We start from the raw sequence: 12,039 nt of genomic DNA, 5'->3' as shown, positions 1-12,039 counted from the left end.
AGACACCGAAGAACTGACTAAGGGATATGACCAACTAGTCAGTCCGTGAGGAGGACCAATGCCTCGGGTCAAACAAACCAAAGGACAAGAAAAGGAAAAGAGACAAGTAAGTTGAAGAAGCAGACTTGATAAGCAGAGCAAGATGGATGCCATAAGGTCCGAGGAGCCAGGAACGTGAGAAATGCCAGGGTAGAAAGTGGTCCCTTTTGAAATACTCCAGTAGGAATTTGCAACACCTCCAAGACCCCGACTCCTGTGGGTGGACGTGGACGAGGCTTTTCTTTAACACAAGGCTGCACCGCAGCTGTTCTCTGACCATCGTGGGGCAGACCGTCAGTGAAGGGCGGACGCGGGGGCGGGGCTACGGGGAGCACTGCTGCTCAGTGTGCTGGAGTGTGGGCGGAGCGGGCGCAGGTAGCTTCTGGGCCAGGGTGGAGCACTTGCTCGGCATCGGTGGTGGTCTCGGTGGGCCCAAGTGAGAGAAGAGCTTTCTGTGTCTGTCCCAGCGCTAGATCTGTGGCTCCGTGGTCAGGGAAGGTGGACACTGAAGCACTTGGTAAGGCAGGGGGAGGAATGCAGTGTGCATGGTGGAGGGAGGAAGTGCACCTGCAGATGTTTGAGGCACAAATGAAAGATGCCCTAGGGGTCTGAATGGACATAAATATGGAAGCTACATTCAACTCAGGTTGCAGAATATTCTCGCAACCTATTTCTGAGAATTTGTAGCTTAGCTCAGAAGATGGATCAAAACTAACAAAGTGAGAAAACCAGCCTAAATGTAAACATCTGCAAAAATTGGACCACACGGGTTCAGGTAGGGAGGTTGGCTTAGCAGCTTGTATTTAATAACATACAAACACGACAACAAAAACACCGAGGTTTTCCTTTGTTTTGAACCCACAGCATCATGGGGGTTGCCCCAAAGCCAAGTGGTATTAGGATGTGTTAGGAAAAGTGTCCGGGCACTCGCTGGCGTGGCTCAGTGGACAGAGCATCGGCCTGTGAACCGAAGGGTCCCAGGTTCGATTCCGGTCAAGGCCACATGCCCCAGTTGTGGGCTCAATCCCCAGTGTGGGGTGTGCAGGAGGCAGCCGATCAATGATTCTCTCTCATCACTGACGTTTCTATCTCTCCCTCTCCCTTCCTCTCGGAAATCAAAAATATAAAAAAATAAAGGCATCCAAAAGGAAAACTGCAAGCATCCAGGCTGCTGCTGTTGGGATAGCGCGTTCATCTGTGGCCACCGATGTTAAGGGCCTCCGGGACAGGCCCGGGTAGCCAGTGGGCGGCAGCTGTGAGGCAGGACCACAGGAACAGGTCACTTGGGTGGGAAGTACGAGCACTTCCCGACAGAGCAGTGACTCAAGCTGGAGTGGCCCCCCTTCCACAGGTAGCGAGTTCCTCATCCCCGCCTTCGGGAGATGCTGGAGCAAAGCCCGGCTCACGGGGCTGGGTGGCTGGGTAAGAACCCCCCGGAGAAGGCAGGATGTCCGCTTCCTCCGCGGGATGACCCTGGCCACCGCCACCTGCTCACCACTCCCTGCCCACGGCGCTGACTGGCTGGGGCAGCTGCAGAAGGGGGCGAAGAGTGGGCCACGGGTTCGAGACCGGCTAGTGTCCACTGGCCCGCTCACTCAGGATCAGGGCGGAGACCTGCAGGCCGGCTGGGGCTGGCTTGGAACTGCCCCGCAGTGAAAGGGCCCAGCACCTGGACACAGGCATCTCGGCTCCACCAAGACCAGCAGCGTCTGGGGGCGCAGCCTCCAGCGCCAGCCTGGGTGCAAGTCTCTTCCCTCCGCGGGCCTCCATCTGCCGCCCACGGCCCTTCTCAGGAAGCCGAATCCCAAGCCCAGACAGGGCCAGTGGGCCGAGGGCAAACCCCGCCCCCAGGGGTCCCCGATCTTTGACCCCATCCGGGCCTCTGCGCCTCCCGGGAGGCCACGGGCGGGCGGGCGGCGCTGCCTTTTGTGTGCTCCGCTCCGAGGTGCCAGAGACCCCCCAGCCGCGCGCGCGGGATCCCCTCGCGGCCCCCGGCCCCTCCTCTGGGCGTCCCCGGCCCCCCTGCTCGGCTCCGCGTGCCAGCTCGGGGCGCGCTGGTTCGCTCCCCGCGGCGCCAGGAGGAGGGGCGAGGCCGGGAGCCCCCTCCCTCTCGCGGCGCCGGAGCCAGCCAGCCGGGGGGACGCGCCGCCGCCCGTCATGTGGGCCGGACTGCTCCTAGCGGCTGCCGGCGTCGCGCTCCTGCTGCCGGGGGCCCCGGCCCGCGGCTACACCGGGAGGAAGCCGTCCGGGCACCTCGGGACGGAGAGGTGAGCGCCCGCGCCCCGCCGTGGCCCCGCCGCGGCGGCGCTCCCGGCATAGAGGAGCGGAGGGGCGCCCGGAGCCGCCGGCACCCGCGAACCGGGGCTCCCCTCTGGGGTTCTGTCCGGGGGCCGGACAAAGAGACTGCACTGTGCCTCGCGCGCATCTGTGCCTTCGTCCGGGCCGTCCGGGCTGCGACTGGAGGGGACGGAGGGCCCGGCGCCGGGGGAGCCCACCTGAGGTCGCCCTGCAGCGCAGACCTGGGCGAGGGAGGCGGACGTGCCGCCTGGTCTGCAGGTCGGCTGGCTTCGCCGGAGAACGTGCCGGTGCTCCTGCCCGGGCGGGGCCTGGCTCCCGGCGCCGGCCGTCGGGGGAGGGGGCTGTTCCTGGCGCCGGCTCTGCGCGCGCCGCGGACCTTGGACCCGCGGGGTCTCTCGGGGTCACGTTTCGGTTTCCGCCGTGTGCGCGCGCGGGCGGGGCTGGGGTGTGTGTCCCTTTGCTCTGCCCGGACAGACGCCGCCGCCCCCTCGGTCCGCTCCTGGCGGACGCCGGGCTCCCGCGGGTCCGAGCACGTGTGCGCGCGATGCCGCCGCGGGAACCGGCTGGAGGCGCAGCCTGGCCCCGGCCGCTGGCTGCGGGGGTGGGGGCGCCGGGGCGGCCCTGCGGGGGCGCAGCTCGCGGCTCACACGTGTGTGCCCCGCCGCCGCCTTGTGCTCAGGTTCTGGGCTCCGCGTTTGGGAGCCTTCCTGCCACCTGTGCCCCCGCCGCGCCCGGCCCCCCGGGGGGTTCTAACTTCTGCCGCGGGAGGGGGGGTGGCTCCCCTTTCCTTTCGGAGCAGGGGCGCAGCGCCTCCTTCCCGGTGCTGACGTCATCTCTCGGGCAACAGCGTGGCTGCGGCCTCCCTGTCGGCCCCCCTCCCCAGGGCCCCCCTTTTCTGTGATGACCTCAGAGAGCAGCAGGCTTCAGAGAACTCGGTGCCGGGCCGTGTCCCGCAGACATGTCTGTACGCCAGCGCTCCCGCTCAGACGGCTTGTCTTGTCGCAGTTGGCCGGGGTGGTCTCCCCCGAGCGGGCGGGTCTGTCCTGCGCACCATGTCCTCAGCCCCGCGGCTGTGCCAGGGCCCTCGTGGGCGGGCGCTCCCACAGGCCTGGCCCGCAGACCGTGCCCATCAGCCTCCAGGCAGGTGGAGCGCAGGTGGGAGGGCCTCCGGGTCCTGTGCTGCTGCGTGGGCTTCCCGGTGCGGCCAGGCGGGCACAGAACCAGCTGCAGGCGTGTCTGCGTCCCTCCAGGCCTGTGTCCCAGGCTCCCTCGGACCCCAGCATCCTGCACGGGCATGGCCGTCCCTGCGCCTCTTCCCCAGCTCAGCCTCCAGGAGCTCCCCTGACCCCGCTCGGAGCTCCATGCCAGGCCTGTGGGCAGAGTGTCACGGCGCGTTGGTTACCACCTGGCTGCTTGTCTGCCCAGCGCCCCGCCGGCGGGGAACTGGCTTGTTGGAGGCTGTACTGCGGGGCCTCATCCGGCAGCTGGCACAGCGGGCAGGCTCTTCTTCACCCCTTAGGCACCCCCACCCTCACCCCCGAGATGCCACCTGGGGAATGACGTGTGTCCAGCTGCCCTCCCCCTTCTGCGTTTTGCTGGCTTCTCTTCTCAGCCTTTCCCTCAACAGCCATTTAGTGAGCACCTAAATGCTAAAAACCAGATTGGTGTTTCTGGTTTCTTGGGATATAGTCCTGGAAGTGGGATCACAGGGTCAAATGGGAGTTCCATTTTTAGTTTTTAGAGGAAACTCCATACGGTTCTCCACAGTGGCTGCACCAGCCTGCATTCCCACCAGCAGTGCACGAGGGTTCCTTTTTCTCCGCATCCTCGCCAGCACTTGTTTGTTGATTTGTTGATGACAGCCCTTCTGACGGGTGAGACGGTACCGCATTGCTGTTTTGTCTGGGCCCTTTTTCTTTGGAAACTTCCCCTCGCCTCTCCTGCGGGTCCTGAGTGCTGCTTGTTGACTGACTGACCGACCGACCGGCTTGAGACGCTCACTCCTCTGTAGACGTATCAGAACATGGACTGTGCTCTCTCCTCTCTTGCAGACGCCGGCTGGGCCCCCACGTCTGCCTCTCGGGGTTCGGGAGTGGCTGCTGCCCAGGCTGGGCGCCCTCCATGGGCAGTGGGCACTGCACCCTTCGTAAGTGCCTGTCCCCGAGCCCCAGACATCCTCCCCAGCGGGCGCTCACTCCCTGAGCTGGGGCAGACAGGGCACCCTCCCCCTGCCTCTGCTCCCTCACCTGCATTTCTCCTCCCAGCCCTCTGCTCCTTTGGCTGCGGGCGTGGCATCTGCATCGCTCCCAACGTCTGCTCCTGCCAGGATGGCGAGCAAGGGGCCACCTGCCCAGGTACCTGGGGGCGGGCGATGGCTCCTGGGGAAAACTCTGTGAACACGGAGATTATGTGCCAGTCCCTGGGCACGGTGCCCTCGCGTATCGTCTCCAGACAACCCTGGTAGGCAGACACTCTCCTGCCCATTTTATGGATGAGGGACGGAGGCACAGAAGTCAGTGGCTCCCCCAGGGGTGCCATGGCTAGTAAGTGGCAGAGCTGGGTTTAAACTCAGGCCTGTTTGCCTCCAGGGGCACCTTCCCAGCAGAATTCAGTCAGGAGGAGCCCCGGCCGGCGGGGTGGGCACGGCCGGGACCTGGGCATGGCGCGTGCTCACCTGTGTGCCGCCTGTTTCAGAAGCCCACGGGCCCTGCGGGGAGTACGGCTGTGACCTTGCCTGTAACCACGGTGGCTGCCAGGAGGTGGCCCGGGTGTGCCCTGTGGGCTTCTCGATGACAGAGACAGCTGTTGGCATCAGGTGCACCGGTAAGAGGCCTGGGAGCGGGGGGAGGGGCGGGCGGGAATCGTGCCCTGCCCTCGCCTGCCAGGATGTCTCCAGAGAGATGCCAGCGCAGGGCTGGGCAGGAGCCTGGCAGTGTGAGAGCGGCAGGGAGGATGGAGCCAGAGGCGTGGGGCCCTCCTGCTCTCCCGCAGACATGTGCAGAGCGCCTCTCCCGGGCCAGGCGCGGAGCGGGGGCAGTGACCGCGGGTACACACACGCTAACGGGCCGCAACCCACCCGGGGCAAGCTGGGCCTGCAGGAGGGTCCCCCGAGGAGGGCCGCTGTGGGGAAGTGACTTTGAAAGATGAGAAAAGCGAAACTCCAGGGTTACTTTGTAAAAGCGCGGTTTGCTTGTGATTTTGGAAAGTTCCTGCAGCCGCGGTGGGCAGCCACTGGCATCTTTCCGGGGACGCGAACCCGCTTTGGGGGTTTGATTTTGTCAGAATCACGTTTCCCCCCCCCTGAGTGCAGACGTTAAAGGGAGCGCCCCTGGGAACGTTGGGGCGTGAAGGCGGGGCAGTGGGTGAAAGCCCAGCGCGTCCGAGCTGCTGCCCAGCCGTATTGGCTACAGAAGGGAGCTGTCTTTCCTGCCCTTTTCCGTGGGTGCATATGTGTTTGCACGTGTGTACCTGTGTGTGTATGTGTGTGAGGCATGCATAGCTATGTGTTTTATAAGGTTGACATCACCCCTTCTCCACAGTTTTTGTCTGAGTTTCCTCACTAGATTGGAAGCACGGAATAGTCCTCACAGCATAATTTCTAGCAGCTGCACACGCGGCTGTGTAGTGTAAGCCCCAGCCCTGTCACCCCTCATTAGCTTGCCTGCCATGCGTCGCGCCGTAAATAATGCCGCGACAGAGGCTCCTGTGGCCTCTGGTCACCCCCAGAACCACCGGGCCGGGCGCCTCACGCTCTGGCGCCTCTCCCCTGGCGCTCCTTGCACCGCCCCTCGGGACGCCTGAAGTCATGCCTCTTCCCTGATGCCTTTTGTGGGGAGAACTTTGCGCACCCACTCCTGGTCGCAGAGCAAACTGGCCAAGGAGAAGCCAGAGGACATGTCACAGCGGGCGTGGGGGGGGGGCACACTGGCCTCGGCCACCAGGGATCCCAGGGGCTGGGGTCAGTCAGGGCGGGCTTCCTGGTGGCCGTGGTCCCGAAGGGCCCGGGTACGGAGAATGGAGGGCACGCGGGCTCAGGGCAGAGGCTCCGGTGCAGGCCCTGCAGAGCGTGTGGTTCTTGGAGGGGGAAGGGGGGCTGTGAAGCAGGGGTGGGGAGGTCTGCCCCCCAGCGCCCCTCGCCCCTCAAGCCTGCACCTCCCCGGAGCACTGCTTGGACCCAGGCACCTGCCCTGGGCAGAAGCTTTGAGACTCCTGGGTGCTGCCTAGCCGAGCCTTAACCAGCTCCCTAGCCCTGCCCCCCCATCCCCCACTGCCCCGGCAGGAACCCCTGCTCCTGCCAGGCTGGGCCCAGTGCTTCCCAGACTCCCCCCTGCTGCCCCCCCGCCCCCCCTCGTCCTCTGCCTGTCTCCTCGCTGTGACGGTCACACTCCGGCTGCCTGGGCGTTCCCTGTGGGCACATCTCGCCGGCCACGTGCGGCCTCGAGGGCGTGTGCGCGGCTCCTGCCTTATCAGACGGGAACCATCTGGGGAGCCAGCGCCGTGTCTCAGTCCCACGTCTGTGTGTCGTCAGTGTCCCCTGCAGGCCTCCTGCCACGGCCTCTGCCCCGTGGGGCTGCCCCGGCGGGTGCGGCTCCGTCCCGCTCTCCTCTTGGTCATCAGTCTGCGTGGGTCAGAGAGGAGGCCTGGCCCTCGGCGCTTCTCTCTCGGGCCTCCCTGTGGCGACTCCCCTGCGCCTGGCCTTTCTCCCGGGTGGGGTGGGGCAGGCGGGGGTGGGCGCGGGGTCCGTGCAGGTATTCTCCTGCACCCACCGCGTGCACCGGGGGCCACGCACGGCTGTCTCCTCTCTCCCCAGACATCGACGAGTGTTTAAGCTCCTCTTGCGAGGGCCGCTGTGTGAACACGGAAGGCGGTTTCGTGTGCGAGTGCGGGCCGGGCATGCAGCTGTCCGCCGACCGCCACAGCTGCCAAGGTGAGCGGCTCGGAGGGCAGGAGGCTGCTGCGGGGCCGGCGTTGACCCGGTGGCCCTGCAGGCCGCCGGGGCCCGGCTCTGGAGACAGGGCCAGGAGGAAGCGTCCGGCCTCCAGCGGCCCAGCCTGGTGGGGAGCAAAGCCGCGAGGCTGGGACGGGGGCAGGTGCGGGGGACCCCGGGAGAGGAGGCGCCTCCCTCCTAGGTGAGCAGGATGAGAGCGATCTTAGGGTGACTTGCACTCACAGAGGTGAGGCGAGGAAGCAGTGAGGTGAGGCGGCCACACAGTCCCCCGGGCCCTGCCGTGTGAGTCTCTGCTGTTTGCTGTTGTCATCAACTGTAAACAAGGTTTAAAGGCCGTCAGCTCCGGCCCTCTTCCCTCCTGACTCTGCTCGCCCCAGAGAGTGACCGGGGCCTTAGCTCAGGTGCTGTAACCAACCCCACGGACGGACGGACGGACGGACGGGCGGATGGAACAACACAAGTTTAGCCTCCCGGTTCTGGAGGTGGAAGTCCGAGGCCCAGGTGCCAGGCCACTCCATTCCTGGTGAGGGCTCGCAGATGGCAGAGAGGGGGAGCTTGGCTCCAGGGTTGAAGGTCAGGGCAAGCCCAGGGGCAGGGCAAGGTCGGCAGTCTGGACCTCCAGGTCCCCGAGCCCGATGTCTGTTCTTCTAAGGGCACCGATCCCATCCTGAGGGCCTCATCCTCCAGACCTCATCGAAACCGAATTCCCAAAGGCCCCTCCTGACATCGTCACTTTGGAGTTTATGGCTTTACCGTGTGAATTTGGGGGACACGATTCATCCGTAGCACCTGGTTATCCATCTGCCTGCCTCTCCCCAGCACATGTACACACACACACACACACACACACACACACACACACACACACTATTACAGAGATGTAATAAGAGATGAACAGCGCACTGTCCTGAATGATTGTGTCTGGGCACCTTGCTAAGCACTGTGGATGCGTTTTCTCATTTCATCCTCCAAATTATCCTATGAAGTTTATTTCCATTGTCCTGACACTGAGCCCTACAGACATGAAATAACTTGTCCGAGATCATGTCGGAGCTGGAATTTGAACCCGGTCATTCCGCTGCTTGCTTTCCCCTCCAACAATCTCCCTTGGAGATCTCTCCCATCAGGGCCAACAGCCCTGCTTTGCTCTTTGAACTGCGGCCTGGTGCCCCGCAGTGCAAACATCCCGCGGCTCCTAACCCTTCTCTTACGGATGGACATGTAGGGTTTCACCTTTGCAAATACCGGCACGGGGAAGCTTTGACAGAGGAGGTGCTATAGCAGCTGGGTTTTGAGGTATGAGTAGGAGTTTTCCAGCAGACGAGACAGAAAGGCAGTCCGAGTGGACAAGAGGACATGGGCAAAGGGGAGGCCCACAAGAGTGGGGTGCACTTGGAAGAGAGCAAGAATTTAAGCCAGAGCAAAGGCGAGGGGCAGGGGAGGCCAGGGAAGGGGCAGCCCAGGGCTTGTGAACTCTGGTGCTGCATCGGTGCTTGCGGGAGCCAAGGAGGGAGAGGGGCCTGGTCAGAGGTGCCCTTTGGGAGGCCTGGGGGGAGCGCAGGGAAAGGCAGGGAGGTGCGTGAGGCTGTTGTTCTCCAGACTCTAGCCCAGTGGTCCCCAGCCTTTTTCTGGCCGCGCCCCACCTAAGTGTCTCTAAAATCCCAATGCCCGCCCCCCGAGACATATAATTCTTCTTATTCAAAAAGCGAACCCCTATTCACGTGGAGGAAGCCCAAAAGGCCACAAACTCGGTCTAAACCAGCTTCCCAAGAACATGGCGTCCACGAAGGAGAAAAATAAAAGAACGGAAGGACAATTGAAGTTCTGAGGAAGAAATCACTAAGAAATTGTTAAAAAAAAATAATAATATGAAGTGATATGAAAAAATAGCAAAGTTTCAAAATATATAATAGAGAACTGAAATGCATAAACGTGTCACGATACATATTTATATACTAACTACTACATATGAGGCCCCTAGAACCATAAATACAAAAAAATTCACTGTGAATAACTCATTCTTGAATTGCCCCCCTTAAAAATCACATCGCCCCCCGTGGGCGTGTGCCCCGTGCTGGGAGCCGCTGCTCTAGACGAAGGTGGGGGGGGCCAGGATGTGGGTGGGGGTGGAGGGAAGGCTGATCCGGGGGCTGAGGGGTGGATACTCTGATGTGGGCAGAGAGAAAGGGGGGATTAAGGGGATCCCCCCGCGGCCCTGAGCGGGGCAGGAGGTGGCGATGCGGGACACGAGGGACCGCATGGCTCCAAAACTCCGCGGGGAAAGCGCTCCAGCCCCGTCCGTCCCTCCAGACACGGACGAATGCCTGGGGACGCCCTGCCAGCAGCGATGCAGGAACAGCATCGGCAGCTACACGTGCTCCTGCCGGCCCGGCTTCCATCTCCACGGCAACCGGCACTCCTGTGTAGGTGAGGCCGGGGACCCTGTCGTCTCCACTCATAGGCTGCCAATCAGGAGGATGGACAGAGCAGGGACAGGGACGGACAGGGAGAGGCCGGCGGCAGGCAGTCGGCACCTCCTGGTTCCCCAGCCTGTCAGCCCGCGACCCTCCGCCCAGGCCGGCCTTCGGGGCGCGCGGGCTCCTCGTGGAAGACCCCGCCTTGGGCTTTTCCTGGCCGAGTGCCAGTCCATCCTGTTGTTGCCCTCCTCCCAGAGACACCCCAGGTTTCCTCTCTTCCCCCCTTTTCTTGGCCGCCTGTGCTCATGACGCACGTTCTGCCTTAGCGCCTCTGGTTTCGAAGGGGACCCTGTCTTCTCGGCCCTTAGCAGGAGTTTCCAGTCTGTGTGGCTGGAGCAGGGCTTGCGGGCGGAGCTGGGGTCCCCGGGGCGGAAACAGGACCGTGTTCCAGCCGAACCCGGTGTGTGTCCTGAGGCCCGGGCAGGGCACTCGGAAGGGGCCACCCCACCGACCCCCGCGGGTGGGATGGTGCAAGGTGTGGATTGCGGTTCCCAGCGGGCTCCTCCCGTCCGGCCAGCACTGGATCGCTGCTGCCCACTGCTGGGGATGAGGCCCTGGCGCACCCATTAGACGCCCACTGGATGCATGACCCCGCGAGGGCCCCAGCATGGACTTCAGCCCCGCTGCCGGGCCTCTGAGGCACCCCCACCCCCCGGGCAGGGAGACTGCGGCCTTTGGGGCTAAGGGATGATGGGAGAAAGGCCTGGCAGCCCTGACGAGGCAGCCGTGGGCAGCGAGGCTCTCCTGCAGATGTCAACGAATGTCGGAGGCCGCAGGAGCGGCGGGTGTGCCACCACGCCTGCCACAACACCGTGGGCAGCTTCCTGTGCACGTGCCGGCCCGGCTTCAGGCTGCGGGCTGACCGGGTGTCCTGTGAAGGTGAGTGACCAGTCCCGCCTCCCGGCTCTGGACCCCCTTCCCCACCCTACCCTCAGCCACACCAGGCCCCGCCTTCCCAGCACCAGGCCCCGCCCCCTGCACCAGGCTCCGCCCTCCCAACACCAGGCTCCGCCCCCAGCACAGGCTCCGCCCCCAGAGCCTGACCCTCTTCCTTCTCCACCCACTTGATTTTTGACTCATTTTCCTTACAACACTTCACTTCCTCCCTCCGCTGCTTCCTCCCTTTCCACCTCATTGCTCGCTCGCCCTTCTGTCCCCCCGAAACGGCAACAGAAAAAGAAAAGAGCGTGTGACGTAGCAGCCCCGTAACTTGGGCCCCAGGGACACTGGGCAGTGGTGTCAGATCGATGGCCACACTGCCGGCCGGCGCCTGCCCGGAAGTGTAGGTTCCATGTCGTATAACCACCGAAGGTGCTACCTCTAGTCCATGGCGAGTCCTCCGGGGCCTGGGCCCCACCCCAGGGGGCACACCTGGGCGGGCGGGCGGGCACACGGCCCCACCCCAGGGGGCACACCTGGGCGGGCGGGCGGGCGGGCACACGGCCCCTGTAGCTGCCTGCGCTCTGGCTCCTCCCCATCCGCCTCCCTGTGTGGCCGCGTAGCAGCCCCAGCACTTTAGAGCCGCAGGGCTGGCGTGGGACCCGTCACGTTGGAGAACCGGGCCCAGAGGCGTGGTGTCTGCGGTGACGCTGAGTCCAGCCCCTCGGTCCCACCTCCCTCAGGACGGCCCTGTGTTTCCGTTCCAGCGTTCCCGACGGCCGTGCTGGCCCCATCCGCCATCCTGCAGCCCCTGCAGCCCCCGCCCAACATGCTGCTGCTGCCCGAGGCCGGCCGGCCGGCCCTCTCCCCGGGACACCCCCCTCCTGGGGCTCCCGGGCCCCCAGCGGGAGTCCGGACCACCTGCCCGCCCGCTCACACCTCCTCACTACCAGCAGCCTCCCCTTCCGTCCTGGCGAGGCTGCCGTCCACCCCGATGGCCACCCCAGTGCCTAGCGTCTCCCTGTTGGGGACCCTCAGACCTTCCACACAACCGCAGGAGAAGGGGGTTACCCCTTCCTTGCCCAGGAGCCCCACGGCCCCACAGCCCACACCAGGGCCCTCTGCCTGCTGGCACCTGGGAGCCATGCACGAGTCGGGGAGCCACTGGACAGAGCCCGGGTGTTCCCAGTGCTGGTGCGAGGTGGGTGAGAGTCCTCGGGCTGCCCCGGTCGGGTGCGGGGTCTTGTGGTGACCGGAGCTCCCGCTTCCAGGACGGGCAGGTGACCTGTGAGGAGGCGACGTGTGAAGCTGCTTGTTCCCACCCGATCCCCTCCGGAGACGGGGGGTGCTGCCCGTCCTGTACAGGTGGGAGCTGGTTCAGGGAGGCTGTGGGTTCCC

The 12,039-nt window shown here is 64.3% G+C and overlaps 1 protein-coding gene across 1 annotated transcript in view; it reads left to right on the top strand.

Moving 5' to 3' along the window:
* Positions 1-2,196: 2,196 nt before the first annotated feature.
* Positions 2,197-12,039, top strand: part of VWCE (von Willebrand factor C and EGF domains) — a gene marked incomplete at its 5' end in the record, with an annotated part of 29,487 nt that continues 19,644 nt past the window's right edge. Inside the window, 9 exons of the mRNA XM_081099465.1 lie at positions 2,197-2,306; positions 4,389-4,483; positions 4,602-4,691; positions 5,032-5,160; positions 7,148-7,264; positions 9,596-9,712; positions 10,513-10,641; positions 11,409-11,842; positions 11,913-12,006. Coding sequence (XP_080955591.1) covers positions 2,197-2,306; positions 4,389-4,483; positions 4,602-4,691; positions 5,032-5,160; positions 7,148-7,264; positions 9,596-9,712; positions 10,513-10,641; positions 11,409-11,842; positions 11,913-12,006 — 1,315 coding nt within the window. The remainder of the gene's footprint in view (positions 2,307-4,388; positions 4,484-4,601; positions 4,692-5,031; positions 5,161-7,147; positions 7,265-9,595; positions 9,713-10,512; positions 10,642-11,408; positions 11,843-11,912; positions 12,007-12,039) is intronic.

Source organism: Myotis nattereri (genome assembly GCF_964212035.1).
Source record: "Myotis nattereri genome assembly, chromosome: 9".
NCBI classification, from domain to species: Eukaryota; Metazoa; Chordata; class Mammalia; order Chiroptera; family Vespertilionidae; genus Myotis; species Myotis nattereri.
This window is presented reverse-complemented; position numbering and strand designations above follow the sequence as displayed.